At 37.9% G+C, this 20,678-nt stretch overlaps 1 protein-coding gene and 1 long non-coding RNA gene across 19 annotated transcripts in view; one reads left to right on the top strand and one right to left on the bottom strand.

The window, feature by feature from the left end:
- LOC107995510 (disks large homolog 4) overlaps window positions 1-20,678 on the top strand; it is a 394,817-nt gene that overhangs the window by 364,870 nt on the left and 9,269 nt on the right. For all 18 annotated transcript variants that reach the window (XM_017053066.3, XM_062082707.1, XM_062082704.1 and 15 more), the window contains 4 exons: window positions 19,214-19,427; window positions 19,600-19,757; window positions 19,876-20,125; window positions 20,342-20,444. In XM_017053066.3, the coding sequence (XP_016908555.2) occupies window positions 19,214-19,427; window positions 19,600-19,757; window positions 19,876-20,125; window positions 20,342-20,444 (725 nt within the window). The remainder of the gene's footprint in view (window positions 1-19,213; window positions 19,428-19,599; window positions 19,758-19,875; window positions 20,126-20,341; window positions 20,445-20,678) is intronic.
- LOC133667039 (uncharacterized) lies at window positions 7,297-8,538 on the bottom strand. The gene is made up of 2 exons (XR_009832137.1): window positions 7,843-8,538; window positions 7,297-7,415 (listed from the first exon to the last, which is right to left on the bottom strand). It is a non-coding gene; the product is annotated as an uncharacterized LOC133667039 (long non-coding RNA).

The raw sequence follows: 20,678 nt of genomic DNA, 5'->3' as shown, positions 1-20,678 counted from the left end.
AAGATGTTCGTCACGTTGGCAACGAACGTATTAATAACACGAAGAATTATTCAAATTATATGCAATTTGCAATTTATATGCAAGGTAGTCCCGTAGATAAGTGGGGAGTAAAAGAGGTCTTAAATCAAGCGGCTCTCGTGATCCAACTTACACCCTGTTTGCACATATTCTAATTCTCCATCGTTGGCAAGATGCATCGTTTAATAATCTTGGCAAGAGGGATTTCGGCTCGTAGCGGGGCATTGAAATTAAGCCTTTCCTCCACTCCACTGTTGACCTTAACGAGAGCGCTTACTTTGATTTACCTTGTAACACGTTGGAAAGCTGCGTAATCAACGAGAAACTAATCCCATAAATTTGCAACCAGAGTTTCAACGCGTTCGCATTGATCTCTCGTTTGCCTACGTTTAACCAGTTACGCGTACGCCTCGTTGATAACCTTCGTCGCGGTCGTTAATACGGGGAAAATTGCGAGTTTCGACTGGTTGTACTCGCAAGCCGATCTCCTGCTCGAGCAAACAAAAATATATTCCTATATATTGATAATCCGAAAGTGAAAAACTCTTCGCTCTTTTTCCTTTACGCGAGGAATTAAATATAATTTGGAAAATACGTAAATTATTAATTTTCTTGATCAAAAGTTGATTTAAATAATAATACAAGGTAACAAATTATCTTTCAATCTTAGGATCGTATAAAAGGATTCTTCAATATCGATCGTTTAATTCCAAAATTTTACGATTCAACTACCTCTTTATCGTTAACTTGTATCGTTATACATTGAGAACTCACGAACGAGAGTGAGTAACATTTATCCAATTCGAACACACGTGTCTACATGAAATAATAACAATTTTTCTTCGTATCGGAAAAAATAGTATTTCAGTCCGTTTAACGAGTCCGTCAAACGAGCAAACCTGGTTCGTCAATTCCCGCCGCTATCAGCTTATTATTATCATTACTATTTTCGTCCGCGTTGATAGTCAAAGTGAGGTCGCGAGGCGTTCCCCGGTGAACCGGTTAAACGTGGGTGGAGATCGCGGTGTTGTAGCACCATTTTCTGGTGACGCATAGGAAAGCCGTTCGCGAAGGAGAGAAGGAACGAGGGCCACGTAAGACGTGCTCGTCTCCTCGCCTCGTGGCCCTCTCGCCACGCAGAGTAGGGAGAAAGAGCGGAAAGCCAGGCATATCTGTCATTCGAGGAACGACCGACGCGCCGTGTGGGTCCTTGAACGATTCAACCGGCTTCGAAACGATCGACGCGTGTACTTCCCTTGACCGAGTGTTGCGCGAAAATGAACGTGTCGCGAAAACCAAGGAAATCCAAGCCGCGTGAACTATAAGTGAAAACGGTATTTCTTCTCGTTGTGACGTCTACGTTGCGCGCTCTTCATCTTTTTCTTCTTTGCAGTTAGACTTAGCTAGATTCTTTCTTTCTTCTTCTATTTTTATCGAGAGAAGGAGTATATTAACGTGAAATTAAAAATTTATTTTCACGGGTGAACGGATTATCGTCGTTATTTGTGTTCCAAGTTTTCCCAGAATTGAAAATTTTGCGATTATTAAGAAAATTTGTCCTTCGTTTTTTATTCCTTCGTTGCTTGTCGAGTGTTTGTGCGATTTCCTAAGGAAGTTAGAAGCGAGTGGTTTTATCCGAGTGCGATCAAATGGGACGATGAGGATCGATAGTGTGAGAAAAATCTCGAGTTCTCGTACTTGCAAAGAATTAGCAATTGATTTCAACTGATTAGTTATTTATCGGGGAGGAAACTCGACGATTAAGGGGAGAAATCTTATTAATCAACATCCAACGTCTGTCCTCGACTTGAAAAGTTTGGTAATCGATTTCACTGGCGGAAACCTTGGCGACTGGAAGTGAATCGAAAATCGAAAGTGACAAATAATTTGTATTCGACTCATTCGCGATTTGATTTGATATTGGAAAAATTCCATCTTCTCTTCCTCTTCTAATCTTCTTTCAGCGTAAAAAAAAAATATACAGAAAATCAGCTGAACGAAACTTGGAATTTTCAAGTGAAATCTGCGACAGATAAAAAAAACGATCGATCGATTCATTAATTATTCATGCTTAGAAGCGATTCTTTGAACAGCCCCGACTAATTCGCGCGAACAGCAGGGATGAAATTCAGTCGAATTTATCAGGATGCCGGCATTTGATTTTCCAATTTGTTCGACAAGGAAGAACGTTGCTAGTTTTTCGTTTTCTGGCGCCACAAGTATCGCCTTCGGCTGTTTTGCAATTCGGATTTTCCCGCTTTTGCATTCTGTTTGCGCAATTCCTCCTCGTTCCGACACGTTGAATAAGATTTTTTTTCCTTTTTTTTTTCCATTTTCATTTTTCTCCTTTTTCTGGCCGCGTTTCACAGAGATTCGTCGCAGTATACGCGGAGAGAACGTCTTTCTTGTTTTAAAGTCTCGACATCTCGTTCGAAAGATCATAATAAAATCGACTAACGAAGCGCCTGGTTTAAAATTCTTCCACGTGTCTGAAACGCGCTCGGTTTAATGGCATGGTCTCGTTGGTAAAAATTTCATTAGGCATATGTATAGATTCGTCACAGTTAATAATTCTTTGAATGGTGGACTTTCTAATCTGTAGAATAGCATCGTTGAACGGTAATTTCATTGCGAGATCTATTTGTTTAACTGTGAGCAGAATTTTTCATTTCGATGTATTGCCTATATAAATTAAATTAAATTTGTTGATTTACATTAATCTTGCAGTTACATTATACTTGTACTTTTTTTTTTAATACGTTATTAAATTCTTGGCCATCTTCTTTCAAGTTATTTTTCGTCAGAATTCGACGGATAATATACATCGTCGAGATACAAAAATTTTCTCGTCTCTTGATTATGTATATATTACGTGCAAAATTTTTCAATAACTAAACTCGTATCGTTTCTCAAAAATTCACTGAAAACTAACCAGCGCATCGAAAAATAGCCGTGGAAAATATTTCTTGAAAACCGTCCACTTTTTCAATCTCTTCTCTACCTGTGCAATTTCCTTGTTGGCAACAGCCACTTGAAATTTCATTCCCGCGGTCAATTAATCCTTGTAACCTTTGAAAACCGCCATTAGCATGGCATCTCGTGACAAACGAACAAACGTTTCTAGTCTCTTTCTCTAAAAACTTCTCTCCCCTTTCGTCGAGTTTCCCTCTGTACAAAGGATAATTCCAATTTTTGACCAGGTTTTTTCCATTCTAGTTGAAGAGAGAACATTCATAAAAAAAAAAGAAAAAAAGAAAAACGAGTCTTTCTTCACGCACATAACAGTTTCTTTGTGCGAAAAGTTGTTTGCGAGTAATTGTTACAACTCGGTGTTATAAAAGCGACGAATGTTCCAGAGTTGATGGAGGAAAAAGTTTGACCGATTGACAAAGTGTTGGAAAGTGAAACTTTTGCGGGGGAAAAAGGAAAAAGAAAAACATTTTGGCCTCATCTTATTAACAACTGCCTTAAAGCAAAGTGTGTCCAAAAAATAAAGTGTACCTGTATCAAGAAGATCGAAACGAAATCAAAAAGCGAAACTTCTTTTAGAAACTGACAACTACGTTCTTATACGACAAATCGATCTCCTAAAATTACCAGGAGGAGAAGAAAAGAAAGAAGAAGAAAGAACCTATCGTGGACGCAACGACACAACAATCGTCGAACTTGTTCAAATCTTGTGGAAGATCCGAGATGACAAGATAATCGAAGAAACAAAGATTCGCGTGCAAGTATTTAGCCTGACGAGATCCCACTGAGTCGGCACGTATTTCACGTGGTGTTAACCCCATAAACAGGCTCGGCGTGGCTGCCAACTAAAAATACCCATTCCGGACGAACCAGTTCGCTGGAGGAAAAGAACGGTGGAAGCGTGACCGAGAGGTGGCACGAAGCTTGCGCCCGGCCTATGAACAGAAAGAAACGGAGAAAGGAGGAAGAGGGAAGAGCGCAGCGACTCCCGTGAGCAAAAATATACCGATCGAATAGGAAAAATCTAATTTATACGTTTTAATGACACGGTATAAATCGATAGATCCAACCGGTGCCACGCGTGCCACGGTTAATCGATCGGAGTGTTTGCAGAGTCGATCGGCGCGCGAGATTTACGATCCGTTTCTAGCCACCAGGGTCGAGAGAAAAGTTAGGAGAAAAAGGGATCTGGTTGGTAATTATTTAATTAATTAATTAGTCCATTTTTTGGTGGAGCAAATGAATGGATATTTCGAGGAACGTTCGGATTAATTTGGTAATCGATCATCGATAACGATTGTCACGATGGATGGATAATTGGGGGGAAGATCGGGGAAGGAAGAATAATCGTTGGATACGAATATGACGAGGAACAGGCAACAGATCTTCCCGCTGCGCCCTTTCGCTACTTTGGGCCGCAGGATCCTCAGGGACAAGCTGTACAGAAGGTACGGTATATAAAAATTAAATTAATTATATTCGGTTTAATCTTATTAACGAAGAGGAGAGTAAGTGAATTAATCTCCGTCGCGCGATGGAGAATAATTTTCTTATTTTTTCGAGTTCGAATTCTTGCCAATTCGATCAAAAAATGAACTTTGAAAACGTTCCTCTCGCTCGATCGTTGTTTCATCGCGCGAACAACACGCGTAATCACGTGACTTTTTGCTCGTGGACAAATCAGAACGAGGCGATTTCCGCGATATATAGTTTAAAGGTCTTTGCAGGCTCGGGGGAAAGGATTACCTCGGCCATTTTTGCGCCGTCGTAATTGCGTAGCGGCGTTTTCTTGCGGACAGTCGTTAAGCTATCCTACACGTGTCACGAGTTTTTACAGGATGGATCGGATGGTTGGTGGAAAGCTACGACAAGTTGAGAAATTGCGCGCGATCTCTGGACGAATTCTGGGTCGATCTATCGGCTTTTGCCTCCTCCTTGCCTCCGCTCAGAGTGGCCTTTTCTTTCTGGGATTAGAGACACTCCTTTGATCCTGGAAACGGACGACAGTTTTAAATTCGCATTAGTCGTCGCGAACGCGTTGGTTAAACGCCGTGAACGAGGTAATTTTCCTTGGAAAAATCTTTCTTTCGAGTTTAAACGAGGGAAAGGAAACGATATTGATGATGATTATGATAGAAGGTATGATAGAAGGTTCCAAGATTCTTGAAAATTTTATAACGACAAACGAAATATAATGTTACGAGAACCCTTTTCAAGAATGTGCAAACGATTCTTTTAAATTAGATTCATTTATCAAAGTACAATATAAACTCTAAAAAAAATTATTAAGATTTAAATGCACATCACGTAAAAAAGATTCTTCAATTTGAAAAAAGTATTTCTAGCATAAGTATACTTATTATATCTCATACTATAAAATACCACGTTATACTTCGTATCGTTTAATAATAGTTTCGCGTCGTGATGAATTAAAAAAAAAAGAAAAAAATTGAACGTGGAACGATAATTCACTAAAAGTTAAAAATATACCTGACAGATCTATAATCCTTCTCCCTAGAAATCCCCTCAATTGGCCAATTTCTATAATAATTACCTCTCTCGAATTCGAATTAACATCGTATATAACATTTCAAGTATCGAAGATTTCACGAGATTAACCGCGATTCCTAACACGTAAATAACGATGGAGCTTTCGAGATTCCTTGTTGCAAAGGAAACCAGGTGAAATTGTCCTTGCTGTCACGAAATAATTGCAAAAGATTCGCGTTACGCCGGTAATGATCTTCGATCGATGTACTGTTGAGAAAATTCACCGCTAATAATCATTCTCCTTTCACGGCCAGCCATTTAACCTAGATACTAGATGGAGGGAACAGTGTATGTTCACTTGGTGAAGACGCGTGTCACACCGTGAAATACTCCTCACCGTTTCGAATCTAGGATCCTTAACAAAAAACAGGATCAAAACGAAAACATTTAACAGTTGACGAGAGAGAGAGAACCTTGTTCATCGAATGAATGATGTTCGTTAAAGTTGAGTTCTCGCTGCTTTATTGACGATTGTTCAACGTTTATTGTTTCGTTGCACCCTTTGGGTGATTAACGCGGATTACGCCTCGTTTACGATCAATTGAATCAATCAGATTTGACTTTATTCCCTCTTGCGAGCACCGATACTTAATCGACGTGGAAAAAAACAAAATAGATTCTGAATTAATGATTAATCTTTAAAAAATTTTGAAAAGTTATTAATCCGTACAACAATCGAGTTAAAAGAATTTCCATTGAATTACACACGAAATCACTGGAGTGGAAAAATATTATATTTCAAAAATAACAATTTCATTAATATTTCCTTTATTCTCGAATAATTTGTGAAAAAATAAAATCAATCAACAATTCTTTGCAACAATAAATCTTGATGCGAAGAGAGGAAAATTGAATTCTTTTAAGAAAATTGCCCGAAAAAAAGTATCTCGAAAGATGTAAAAAAAAAGAAAAAATTAAACCAGTATCTCTGCATTCCAATGGGTTCAAGAATCGATTGGCATAGGTCAGGCGCGAGCATTTTCCCTTGGATCACAAGAGGGAAGAAAGATGCGGGGACCGGGCTCCCCTAATCTCGTTTAAGGTCACGGTCGTGATTTTATGGGAACCGAGACACCGTTCCGAATCGACAAACCTGGTACTTACGACATCGGTGACCATGAAAAGAAGTCTTTTATTCCGAGATTCTTCGACCGGAAAATGCCTGTATTCACGAGCTCATGCTCGTAAAACATTCCACTTCGGAGCTGGATTATATTCTCTCCAGTCACGAGAAAGATCGAAGAGAATATATTTATAATAGCGGCGAGAACATTTAATAATTTATGACATAAATAATTTCTTTATTCTTTAACCTTAACGATTCGTTTGTTAATTTTTTTTTTTTTTTAATCTTCGTTATTTCGAATTTCGAAACAAAGAAAAATATTTCCGAATTTTAAAAAGTAATCAATTATTAAACGACTAAAAGAAGTAGCTCAATGGAGTAATATCGTAAATATTCGTACTCGGGAAATGTGAATCATTTTAATCGAGGAAACAACACTCGAATGCCGTGTAAAAAGAGCTGGGGAAAAGAGGGTGGGGCAAGAGAGGATTTTAGGTTGGATTATAGGAGACGTGTACTTCCATCGATGATCCAACAGGGATAAAAACAGCTCGATTTATGTTCCCCTCGTTTCTTCTTTTCCCATTTATCTCACCCTCGTTTAATCCATTTCGTGTTACACACTTTTCATGCAGGGAACGTTACACGTTTTTCCCCCCCGATTCATCGTTTCAAATAAAACAATCTCGTTGTTTCGTTTGTTCCGAATCTTCGTAAAGAATGTAATTTTTATTGTGTTACAAATTTTAAACGTATTAACTATCGTTTATAAATTACACGCTTCCATAAACATTTCGCAATTTTTCAAAGCCTGAAAAAAATAAAAAATTATTCGGAGAATAAAAAAAAAACATTCATTGAAAATGAATGAAAACGAACATCGTAGATTGATTTTTATCTTTCGATAAAAGTTTTAAATATTTCATCTATTATTTATACGATAAATTGGAAACTTCGATAAGACATTACAAAATTATTTCAAAATTTTTCTCAAGTCTAGAACTACGAAAAGACAGGTTTGGGAAATAAAGGAGGCGAATTATTTACTGCATTGCTTATTGAAGATTCCAGAATTTATTTTTTAAATTCTACAATCGCATTCTTGCCACGCGATAGATATAATCATTATTTCCCGATGCACGTCGAATATCTTTGTTCGTTCCTCGTCTATTTTTATGCATTTTCGATCGGAAAACCATGGGGAGAACGAAATCGTGTATGTATTTTAATTCACTTACCGTTGTCCACCGCGATCGATTTAATCGCAATTAGAGTTTTATTAAAGTGGATCATTGTTTGCCACGATAAAATATCCACGCGTTTCAAAGTCGTATTTCAACGACACATTGATGATCGATCGATTCTTTCCTCCCTACGCTCTTTTCCATTCGTTCCACGTGTACGACTACGATTCTTCCTTTTTTTTTTTCGTTCCAAAATTTTTAATTAAATCCGTCAGTGATATATCTGGAAAAAACTCCCTTTCGAAAAAAAACGCTTTCTTTTTTTTATTCCAAAGCGTGTATTCCTCTTTTCTTTTTTTTTTTTTTCTTCATTTTGACATAACAAAAATTTATTCGAAAATCCCTGTTTATACGATTCAAGAAATTAAATTGACTTAATCCATTAATGTCCAACGTTTCATACGTGCATGTTAGTTTAATTATTTGTTATTTGATTAAAATATATTACTTATGTATCGTATATATTACGTTATTTATATATTATATATTATATTATATGTATCGTTGCGAAATATCGATTCGATCTTTTATTACGTTTCTTTACTTTTTTTACAATTGATGTTTAATTTATTTATAATTATTTGCACTGGATTTATTCATTTATTAAATACGATATAATATTCGTTCGAGGAGCAGAGAGAAACACGTCCGTTCCGTTCCGTGTACGGAAAGCGACTTCGACTTTCGATCGACGTAATAATAACCGAATATCAACAAACGAATGTTATTATTTCCCCTACTTCGCTTCGCTCGCGTTGCTTATAATATTTCACATTGTGAAATATTTAATATTCGTAATAATATTACTAATTATTATATTATTTATGATTATTATAATATATTAAATAATTAAATAATTTATATGTTGTAATATTTTTTATATACGCATTTTGTATTTTTTTTATTCGTATAAAAATATTTATTCTTAAAAAAAAAAGTTATTAAAAAAATATTAAAAAAAGAAAATACAACGTTTTAAAAAATTTATTTTAAATAACGAACAATTTATTTTCATAAACGAAAAAAAATTATACTTTCCTTGCTTTTATAAGAATATTATAAATTTCTAAAAAAATTAATATTTAAAAAAAAAAGGAGAAAAGTGCAGCATTTTGATGAATTTATCCTAACGAAAAAAAATTATCAGCGGGCGTAAAAATGATTTCTACACGATTAAGAACGAAATTTTAATGGACAAACTCGAAGACACGAATTATCATAATATTTCCTTGCTTGCAACTTTGGAATGCATTGCTTCTAACCCTATTAAAGCCTCGAAACTGGCACGGAACTCGAATTTTCAGGTCTATTTCCATCTTCTCGTTGGCAGACGTGTTCCCGCAGTTTGTCGTGTAAAACATATATCGAATCATATTCACGGCTCCTCGGTTGAAAATAAAATTTTCCCTTCGTCTATTTTTCGATGTAGCGATCACACGAAACGATAAAACGAGTGACACTTCGTACGTAACCTTGATACGTAAGTTAAACAGGAGAGCTTCCACGAAATTACACGTGGTTGAGCATACGAGATCGATATCGACGCCAAGGCGAGAGTCACGAGTGCACTTTAGTCGACTTCCGCTTTTAATCATTGTAAATATACGTAATGAGGATCGATTACCAGAACCGAGGATCTGGTGCTCGTGCAACCTTTAAAGAAGAAGAGAGAGAAAAAAAGAAAAAAATAATAGAGAATTAACATTTTCAACCGACATCAATTTTTATCCTAATCGTCTATTTCCGTATACATTTGCTCGAGGAAGTGAAGAAGATCGAGCATTTTCTTTTACGTCCTTAATCCTTTGATGGCAGGAAAATATTCGCATTACACCAACTTAAATCCAAATGTTCTTCTTAATTATTTTCTCTACGATTTCGAAACATACGTGAAAAATTAAGTTTTTTTTTTTACCATTTTTCATCATGTTCCACGGAATTTCTATAATATTTCAACGTATCTTGAATTTTTCGATTTTCTTTTCTTCTTTTTCTTTACATAAATGATGACATATATCATCATTTAAAAACTATTATATTTCGGAATCATCATTTTTTTTGACAGTACGTATAAACTGGAATCTTTATCCGCTTTCAAGTTCATTTTATCTCTACGTATCATCGTTAGACAAGTGTCATTAATTGTAAAAGCATTTCGATGTCCATCGGGCGGAAGAGGAAGGCGTGCGAAGGCTTATTGTTAGAAGAGCAGGATGCGGAATAGAGGATAGTTTTACCAGGGAGAAGGCTGAAGGACGTTGGCTGATAGACAATCTGCAAACAGCGTGCTTTCAACGAAAAAAAGCATCGTCGAAATACCACTCCTTGTTGTTGTTCACGGCCGTGACTCTGATGTCTTGCAGCGTTGTCCTCCAACGTTATTTTTTTTTTTGGGTCAAGTCCAGCTTTGATTAAAGTTCGTCGACTGAGAATCTACTATCTGGATGGCGGTTTTAATTAAGGGAACACACAAATGGCCGATCGATATATTATTATACCACGGTTGTGGTATAAAATGGCCCCTTTTCATTTGCTTAATGAAACGGCCAGTTTGTTTCTCGTTCACGATGGAATGCAAATGTTGGTTGATACTTCCAACGACCCTGAATTCCCTGGATTTCAGGGTGGAGAGATTAAAGGTGCGGCCGATTGACAGGAATTTGGGACAATCAGTGTTTCATTCAAGTTTAGTTAACAACTGGTTGGAATTTGATGAGCGGTAAACGAAAAACGTGCGAACTTCCGTCGAGATTGTTCTCCTGTCGGAATATTTTTTTAGAAGATTTAATTAAAATTACTAAATAACTGGTTGAAATTTCACGAAAAGGAAAGAAAATCGTGCGAGCAAACGATATTATAGAAATTTCTGTTGGAATGTTTTTGAAGATTTAAGTAGATACTATCATGATACTTGAAATAAAAAATATATATAATAATTTTAATTTTACGACGACGAAACATATAAAATAACAAGATTATCTCAAACTGTTGCGTTTCAACTCGACGTGCAGAATGGAGAAATTTAACGCAATGTTTGCGAATGTTCCATTACTCTATCGGTTTAACATTCTAGACAGGCATTATCACATAGCAGAGACTTAGTTTATCAGCATATTCGAAGGGGATCGCGATTCCCTGACGAGATTCGAGAGATAGATCAGGAACGTGATCGCGTGGAACGTCTCGTTTTCAACCTTAGACCGTGTTCCACCTGATAACACGTGCTTTTCTCGTTGACGTTTTGATTTCCATGCAAAATACCTTCTGCTCGAATATCCTTTCTCTTCAACTACAAAATTCTCTAAGCTTCTCGCCCTTCTGAAAATTAGGGAAAACGAAGTAGAAATTTTCGAGAAATCCGACAAGAATCATTATTCTATATATTTTTCATAGATATCAATATTCTAAATTCCGTAATACCCTAAAAAAAGTTTTATCCCATCGGAACCAAATCCCTCTTTTCTCTATCTATAAAAAAAATTTCCATGCTCCGAGTTGACGATTCAGTTTTTTTACCCGAAAAACTTCAAACAAAAAAGGCGTGAACCAAACGCCCAAGTTTCTGCCCTACTATCGCAAAAATATTTCACGCATCGCGTGCATTTTTCGTGGGGCTGTGTATGTGCGCGTGTACGAGACACGGTGTTACGCGACGTAAGGTGCGATGTGTAAGTAGGTCAATCGAAGAAGCGATATTCGAGTGAAATTTCCATTCTCGCAAGGCTGGCTTCGATTACATTGGTCGGTGGTGCAATTAGCTGCGATCCACGCTTGTACAAATCCGATACACCAACTCCACCATTGAGGTATATATATATATATAGGCGCATATTAGGTTGTTCCACTGAAATCTCGGTCAAGTGGCGTGTCTGTAACTAGTAGCGGTGGTATGGATTTTTTCCCCGCGCACAGGATGAATTTTCCGAATAAAAGGAAGAAAAGTTCTATTTAAACGTGGTACGAATCAAGCAGCCGAATCAGCAGATCATCCTTTATCATTAAACGAAAGTTTGGGAAAAATTCGGGTAACCGGGTCAGATCGTATTTGCAAATTAATCGAGGAAATTTGTGAAGAAACGGACAAGCGGGATTAAATAAATTTTGTTTGTAAACACGATGAGTTATGCGACGAAACTCCAAACACAAAAAAATCGAAGACAAACAATCCTCGTCCCAGACACGCGAAAATAAATGATGAAAGACGATTTTAATTCCTCTCATTTCTCGATCCTGAAACAAAACCAGGAGCTCGAACCTCCTTCGAGGGCAAAAGCGGGGGAGAAAAAAAGAAAGCAGGCTTTCCGCGAAAAACTTCCCTCCTCGTTTGGCCTCGTTTCCGCGGCAGGGGAGAAACTCGAGCACGAGTCGAGAGTGGGGCGGGTGGAGGAGCCCTTGTGGCGCTTAAAGGGGTGGCGGAGGCAAGCGTGCGAGAGTCAGCTTATTTCTATCGATCTGATGATAGCCCGCGGGGGCCGGCTTGGCGGCGCGGCGCATGGCGACACGGCGGCCACCTATGCGCCCTTTAATCCGTCGCGACGCCCCCGTCGTCGTCGGGACGCGTTCCAGACGTCGAGTTCACGTTTCACCTTTAACGTCTCGCCACCGCGTAACCGGTAAACCGCTCGCCAACGATTCGAAAAGTTCCGTTCGCGTCGCATCCTCTACGTTCACCCCTCGAGTTCCTCTCTCCCGAGATCGAGCAAGGGCGAGGAGCACCCCGCGCGTTACGTCACTGGCGGGAGGGAGGGGAACAGGTGCACGCAAGCAGCGCGACGTGTTGCGCGCAACTTTTCGAACACGGCGTGCGTTTTTTTCCCTGGCTGGAGGATCGCCGATCGGTCAGTCATTGGGGTGACAAGTGACAGGGCACTCGAAGTGAAAAGTGAAGATCGAGGTGAGCAGCTGGTGACAGCAGCTGTAGAGATCGCGTGGACCATGCCTGGTCCGTACGCTTTCCGTGCGTTTCTTAGTTGGCCTGGCACGGTGAGTCGGGGATGTATGTACGGGGAAACAGTGTATACGGGAGAACAGTGGTGATTTTGTTTCCTCGAGAATGGAGAATCATTGTTCCGTCGAAGGGTGAATGTAGGATTGTTCATGAGTCATGAATTCAGAGTGTTGAATCGTCGTTTTAGGGTGTCGGTACGCGTTGGTTGGTTGGGAACAATATACGGTGGAGTTTGATGGATAATAATCGCGCTCTCTTTGACGACATGAATGTTGGCCGTGAGAGTGATTGAAATTGGAAAATTGGCTACGCGGTGGCTCGGGTGGATTGTGTGATAATCGGTCAGAGGTGAGAAATCGACGATTCGAGAAAGGGATGGAGAAATGGATTCGGAGAAAGCAGCACATGATCGTTTGTTCGGATTCGAAAACGTATGGAAGATGAATACATTAGGTTATTTTATACGTATAAGTTTGAATAATTTGGAAAATTTTCTTCTTAATTGTTCGATAGGACGAATATTTTATTTAAATTTGTACCTATATTATATAACATTTGATAGTATAAAAAATGAAGAAGTATAAAATTATTTGCAGCATATCTTTATATCTTTATAAAAGAAAAAAAGAAGTAGAACGAGAAAGTGGATTTATAAATATGTTTCAAAATTCAATTCTATTCAAAAATATTACAATAAGACTACCTTATGGAACGACTTGATATAATAAAATATTCGAGAATTTCACGTTGAAGAGATTTCGCAAAATTTCGCAATCCAATCCCAAATTTCTCTACTAAATACGAAATTGTATTATCTCGCGAAACGAGTTTGACGCAATAGAAGCGAGCAATCCGATCCGATCGGGGATATACAGGGAAACGAAATTACATCGTTTTTGGGTTAGAATCGAGCTCTCTTGACCCAGTGACATTTTCGTTTCCTGCGTCGAGCCACTGCGGACCGAACGGCGAACACAGGTGCGTGCAAAACGCGCCACGTAGTCGCAGTTTCGGACGCATTGCGCAGGTGAGCTTCAGAATCAGCTGGAACTCGCGTGCGCCAGTGACGTTCAACTGGACCACGGTCCCTTGGAATTCTTTTTCTCTTTTTTTTTCGAGCCGATTATTCGAGTGGAAGGTTGTTTTTGCGGACGGGGATCGATGGATCGAGGACGTATCGCGTGAACCAAAAATAGGCCTCAGGTATTTTTCACTAAGAGGATCTTTTATTAGTTCGAAGGATTTCAAGGTTCTCTCGTGCTGTGTGTCAGGGTTACTTGAAACATATTGAATTTACAATTGAAAAAAGAAAAAATGGAGAGAATTTCTTCTTCTTCTTCTTTTTAAGATGTATCTCGTAGAATTGTTAACGTTTAATACGAATGGTTATATTATTCGTACATTATGAATTAATGCATCGTATAAGGAAAAGTATTTATATTCTCGTAAGAAATGAGACAGAAATGATTCGGATTTCTTGATATGTTGGTTATTATTATTACGTATTTCGCCATTTTATGTAAACTTCTTTGCAAGAGCTAGATACGTCAGAATTATTTTTAACTTGTCTACTTCAAAGAATAAAACTTCTGTCTTTGTACATTGTAAAAGCTTTTTAAATTAATGGCATGACAAAGCAAAAAGGACTCGAATTTAAGAGAACATTTCCAATGACTTGTGTCGATAATAAAGAGGAAGGATACTTTTAACTTGCGCTTTTAAAGAATAAAATTTTTTTTCTCTACAATCAGAGACTCGAAATTAATTAGTTTTTAGTTTTCAATTAAAAACAGAACAGAGACAGCCTTAGAGAACAGCCAATTTTTAAAAGGAGACTGTTGTTGAAGTCAAAAATCAATAACGAAGGAGTGCTTTCGACTTTGTAGTTCGTAGAATAAAATTTCTTCCTCTATCTTCAATAGCTTAAAACTATCTTTATAAACAACTCAAAAATTTTAACAGAATACTGATCGATGTCAAAAATCGATAACGAAAGAAAAAGATCGTTCATTGAAATTTCAATTTACCGAATTCTCGCCAAACTGCATTCCACAGAGACAAAATGGTCATTTCGTTTAAAAGTTTCGTTGGAATGTCGCAATTTAAAGCTGATGTTCCTCTTGAAATAGATCGTGTGTCGGAATAAAATCGTTGGTGAATTTTCTTGGTGAAACATTCGTCGTTCTTGGATGGACAATTAACCGTAAAATCCCGATTTACTTGATGAATATTTAATTCTATTAATCGATTGATTCCTCGACTGTTATCAGAACGAAGATTGCAAAAGCTTTTCGTTGAAATTTCGTTGAGAGAGTGGATGTGGAATTTATTTATTTCTTGAGACAAGTGATGGAAAAATTGTTTGCTGATCGTTTGAAATGATGAATGATTAAAAAAAAGCGTTTGATACAATTATTTCAACGAAAATATTTCCTATGATCAAATTTGCAGAAGCTTTTAATGTTTAGAATATATTTCTAAATCACTTGAAAAGATAAATCCATTGCAATAATTAAGCAAAGTGCTATTAAGCACTTTAGTATAATTAACCATTGCCTCTAATAAGTTTTTTTTTTTTTGATTCTTTAATCCTTTTATACTTACTGGAAAACAGGTGACGAGGAATTAAACACGCAAACCTCTCGAGGTGTGGATTTTATATGTTTCAACGGTTTCAAACTCTCTGCGAACCAAACAAGTATTGACATTTCGTGCTTTGCTGTTGCTTGTACCGGCTAAATATAGTTGTTCTATGGAATAATCGTTAACAACTTGTATTGCTGCTTCATCGACCGTTTCTCTCTCTTACCCTCTTTTTTTTCTCTCTTTTAACTGATCATTCGTTTAATGGCAGTGTTACCCAATATTAATTAAACTTGCAAAACATTGCAATACATTCGAAACGAAAAATTGAATCTAAAAGTTGTGGAACTAGTAAGAAATAATAAAAATATTTAAATATCGATGATGTAACAAATTTCGAAACGAAAATTTCCATTTCGATCCATCAACGACCACCAACCGTTCCACGTTAAATTCACCATCCCCTGGCGCATCATCCCTCGGTTTATCCGGCGTATGCACTGCGACGTGACCTTAATGGAGCCCTGGAAACGCAGCTGCACTGGCCGACCACTAATTTGAGGTCTTTGTTAACGCAAGCGAGAAGCCCGTGCGTTGAGTGGCTTCTTTGGAATGAAAATCGACCTTTCAGGGGTGAAATCCTCCCTCTAGGTGAACATGGACAAACAGAGAGAGAGAGAGAGAGAGAGAGAGAGAGAGAGCGAGAGAGGAGAAAGATGCTGGAGAAAAAAAAGTGAGACGATGAATCGAGATTTTGATGCCGGGTTTAACCGCTCGTGGATCCCAGCCTAGCAATGCTTGTAAGCAATGAACCATGAGTGAATAGACTCGAATTTTTCACGGAAATTTTAATTAGAACATCGTGCATTTCCTCTCTCTCTCTCTCTCTTTTTCTTTTTCTCTCGACTGGTGTATAGAACTCTCGAGTTTCTCGAAAAAAAAAAAAGAAAATTCGTAGCTCGTCGAGATTTTGCGCCACGGCTTAATTAAGGCTATCCTAGTTGTATACCTGCACGTGATTCCAGATTTCGCGACTCGTGTACCGATTATACAGTTTGCCTCGGCCATTTTTACTTTACGATACGTAATTGCTGAAACGTAATGGCGTAATAAACGCCTCGTATTTCCTTTTTTCTTGACTTTTGTTGCCGTTACGTTTAATTCTTTCATCAAGTTGCGTTGAATTGAAAATATTTTATAGCTGGGAGCAGGGTATTGGAAACACTGGATATTGTCGAACGCGCAATTGTGCTAAGTGTTGTCTCGAATTCGATTATGGTGCAACAGTGGCACGATATTGCGATCTCGAATCTTAAACGACACCCACATGTCTGAGATGCTCAACCTAATTCCAACGATAGCATCTATCCTATAGAACTTGATTATACCGATAACTCTAGGATTGGATGAACCAATATCTTGGATTTCGCAACTGTGATGCTGTAATCTCGCTGATTTCCTCATCAGTTTTACCAATTTCCTGTACGCAAATTCGATCCAGGGAGATGTCTCGATTTTTTAAATTCATTTGTCGAAGGAGATTTTGCATCAAGATTTTTCCAGGATCAAATTAACTTTGTTATAATATATACTTTTGAAATTCGTTTAAATACATATCGTTTCTTTTATTAATTTAATACTCGCTGTTTCGAATTTTCAAATCTTGAGAAACTATATCTCGCAACTGTGATAATTGAATCTTGATAATTTCCTCTTCTGAATTTAATTTTACAAAATAATCATCTTTCCATCGAATCTCTAAAGTGACTACAATCGATTGTTCGAACAAAGGGATGCGAAATAAACGCTTTTGCAGATAGATCTGTGAAAGGACGACACGTGTTCTCGACTACTCATCATTTTCACGAATCCTTAGATTGTTGAACCCTTGTCACCAGTCACTCGAGCCTCATCACACGGGCAACTTGAAACGGTTGAATTTCAATAGGAAGCTTAATCATCGCCGTAATTTCGTACATCTATTTGAATTTCATCACATGCATTGAGAAGCATTTCCGGAAATCTCTACTCCTTTAACCGTGAACAGAAAGGAAGTTTCTAGACGTCGAGAGTGAATTATATAACGTGACTATTTCAAATAATTTGCAAATTATTCATTTTATAGGAAATTTAATATTGTTAATTTTTTTACAAGCGTATGAATATACAAAGATCAATTTTGTTTTCCTTTTTTAAATGAAAACACGTATTTTCTAATACGTTAATCATATATAATGTAGATTATCACTTCTTGAAAGATTTATATTATCGTGTAATGAGATGGGATAATAATAGCTCTTTATTCTTCATTAGATAAAGAAATATACACGCAATTCTAGATATCTGATTCTCATTTCAATTTAAAAAATCCATTCCATTAATTTTCTGCCCAATTTCAAATTAAATCGAAAGCTCCGATCTCGTACAAATATATTTCATTCTACTGAGAACTCTTGTCGCTCCATTATATTAACAATCGTCTGCACAAGAATCCTCGATTATATTAACAATTGTTACGTACAAACTTTTTCCATCTGACCTATATATACTCTCGTTACAGAAATTCCATCGAACCGCATGTATCGACACAATCGACATGCACCAACTCGAACACGAGGTGATAATATTGACAAACCAAACTTTCTGAACGTTTACAGCCTTTAAAATCCAATCGTCCCGCGGACAATGCAGATTCTGTTCGCGAATCGTCTCGTGTCCTGTCCATTGACTTGGGGATTGCGTATCCCTCGACTCGCGGTAGGTGATTAACTGCCTAAGCTTTCAGTGCCTTTCCACGAGCAAGGAATTTCGTGTTCTCTCTTTCCCCCTCTCCGTGTCCAGCATCCTTTGTAACGAGAATAAATGGCTGGTGCATACCGTTCGAGATTTATCTGTGTTTCGATGAACCTCATCGATCTTGATTACATCGTTTTCCCATGAATCTTTATAGAGTATAGCGTATATTGGTTCCAGAAGAAAACAAAAATGAATAAATCGATTAATTATTTTTAAATTTACTTTTACGATTATCTTTTACGATATTCAAATGACGATGTTCTTTCTCTATGTGTGAAGTGAGAACCAACGAGGACGATCTTAATAGATTAAAAATTTCAGATCCTCTAGAAAGAAGAAAGAAACATTTATATACCGAAGATATATTAAAGAAGAGGTACTCGTGGAAAAGTGTAAAGAAGATAAAAATTTTTATTGAAAAACAATCTTCTCTCACAGCCGTATTATGTGCTTGCCGACAAGTTCTTTTATGCGTTGACGTGACGAAAGAATTTTAATTTCATCTTTCGCTTGGAATACAAGTGTGTTTTATTGCGATCATTACATACCTAAGCAAAGCTCTTGCGTGCTTGTCCGAAGGTATAAACTTAAACTGATTTCCCCCTTTCTCCGTCGCGACGAATTTAATTAAAGCAATATAAGTTTCGGAGCAATTAATGGCCGGCAACATAGTTCAAGAACTCGATACCACTCGGACCTCTAATGAAAAAACTTTAACCCCTTAAGCTCGGGGAGAAAAATAGTATCTCGAGAATCATCTTGCCCTCTTCGCCCGACGAGGGGCGAAGAAGTATCCTTTAATGGGAGAATTAAATATCTTTCTCCCTTTTCTCAAAGACAAAAGACACAGCGAGCGAGAAACAATACACCTCGAGCGCTCTTCGCTTGCTTGATTTCGATTTATCAAGATTCAAACTGACCCCCTCCCCCGTTGACGATAATCGAAATTAAAATTGAATGGAAATTAGATCGAATTAGGTATACAATTGAGAGTGTGGCGATAATTAAAACTTTCTTTTGCTCGTTCCCATTTTCCAGAGAGGTACGTACAGTCGTGCTCAACAAAGGCTCCTCCGGACTGGGTTTCAATATCGTCGGTGGCGAAGATGGCGAGGGAATTTTTATTTCCTTCATCCTAGCCGGAGGCCCGGCCGATCTCAGCGGTGAACTACGTCGTGGCGATCAGATACTCAGTGTCAATGGCATTAATCTTCGGACAGCCACCCATGAAGAGGCCGCCGCGGCCCTTAAGGTATCCCAAAAACAGAGAAAGATCCCTTCGTCGAGTTTTGAGAAAACTTAACCGATAATTCATAATCAAAATCATTGATACTCTGAACGATAAACATTTTTCTCTCCATCTTTCTCTCTCATCCTATCCTATGTATATTTCATTTAATTAAATTGCGAATTACATATTGCAGGGCACCGGGCAGACAGTGACGATCGTGGTACAGTACAAGCCCGAAGACTACAACAGATTCGAGGCAAAGATCCATGATCTTAAACAGCAGATCTCTCAACAGAATTTGATGACAGGCACTCTAATGAGGACTTCGCAAAAGAAATCGCTTTACGTTAGGTAGAGTAATGATAAGTAACGGAGAAAATGTAATTTCCCCGAAACGGCACTAAGAAACGGCATTAAGCGACGGGCAAACCATCGTGAATCATAAAATGATTTCATCCTGTTTTCGCAGAGCGTTGTTCGACTACGATCCTAACAAGGACGACGGCTTGCCGAGCCGTGGTTTGGCATTCCGTTACGGTGAAATCCTACACGTGACGAATGCCAGCGACGACGAATGGTGGCAAGCCAGAAGAGTGACTCCTCAGGGCGAGGAGGAGGGTCTCGGCATAATACCGTCGCGCAGACGATGGGAACGGAAGCAACGCGCCAGAGATCGTTCCGTCAAGTTCCAAGGCCACATGCCGGTCATCCTCGACAAGGTGAGCTCGATCGAGGAAGTCGGATCGATCCTATTTAATTATATATTTTTTCGAAACAATTAAAGCTTCGTCTGTCTTTCTTTTTTTTTTTTTAAGATCCTCGGAACTAACAGAATAAATACTTTGTATGTAATTGTAAAATTTGAAAATTTGTGAAACAATCCTTTCAGTATTCGGAAATCAGAACTGTATTGGTATTAAAAGAACTTTTTGCAGCAATCGACACTGGATAGAAAAAAGAAGAACTTCTCGTTCAGCAGAAAGTTCCCGTTCATGAAGAGCAAGGACGATAAATCCGAGGACGGTTCGGACCAGGAACGTGAGTGTCTAGAAATATGGCGAATTCATAGAATCCTGCACGTTCTGTGCATGTTCAGACCCGTATATTATTATCTATTGTGGTTTTTTACGTGATAATTTTTTTTTTTCTTTTTTGTTCTCGTCGTATTTCTCAGTCACTATATATTTATTATTATTATTAGATCGTGTGTTTTTACAACTTACATTAGTACTTCTTACGTGTCTTGATATATCCCAATGCAAATGTTCTTTC

The sequence above is a fragment of the Apis cerana genome, linkage group LG12 (genome assembly GCF_029169275.1).
Source record: "Apis cerana isolate GH-2021 linkage group LG12, AcerK_1.0, whole genome shotgun sequence".
NCBI lineage: Eukaryota > Metazoa > Arthropoda > Insecta > Hymenoptera > Apidae > Apis > Apis cerana.
Note: the sequence above shows the minus strand (reverse complement) of the source record. Positions and strands in the feature narration are given on the sequence as shown.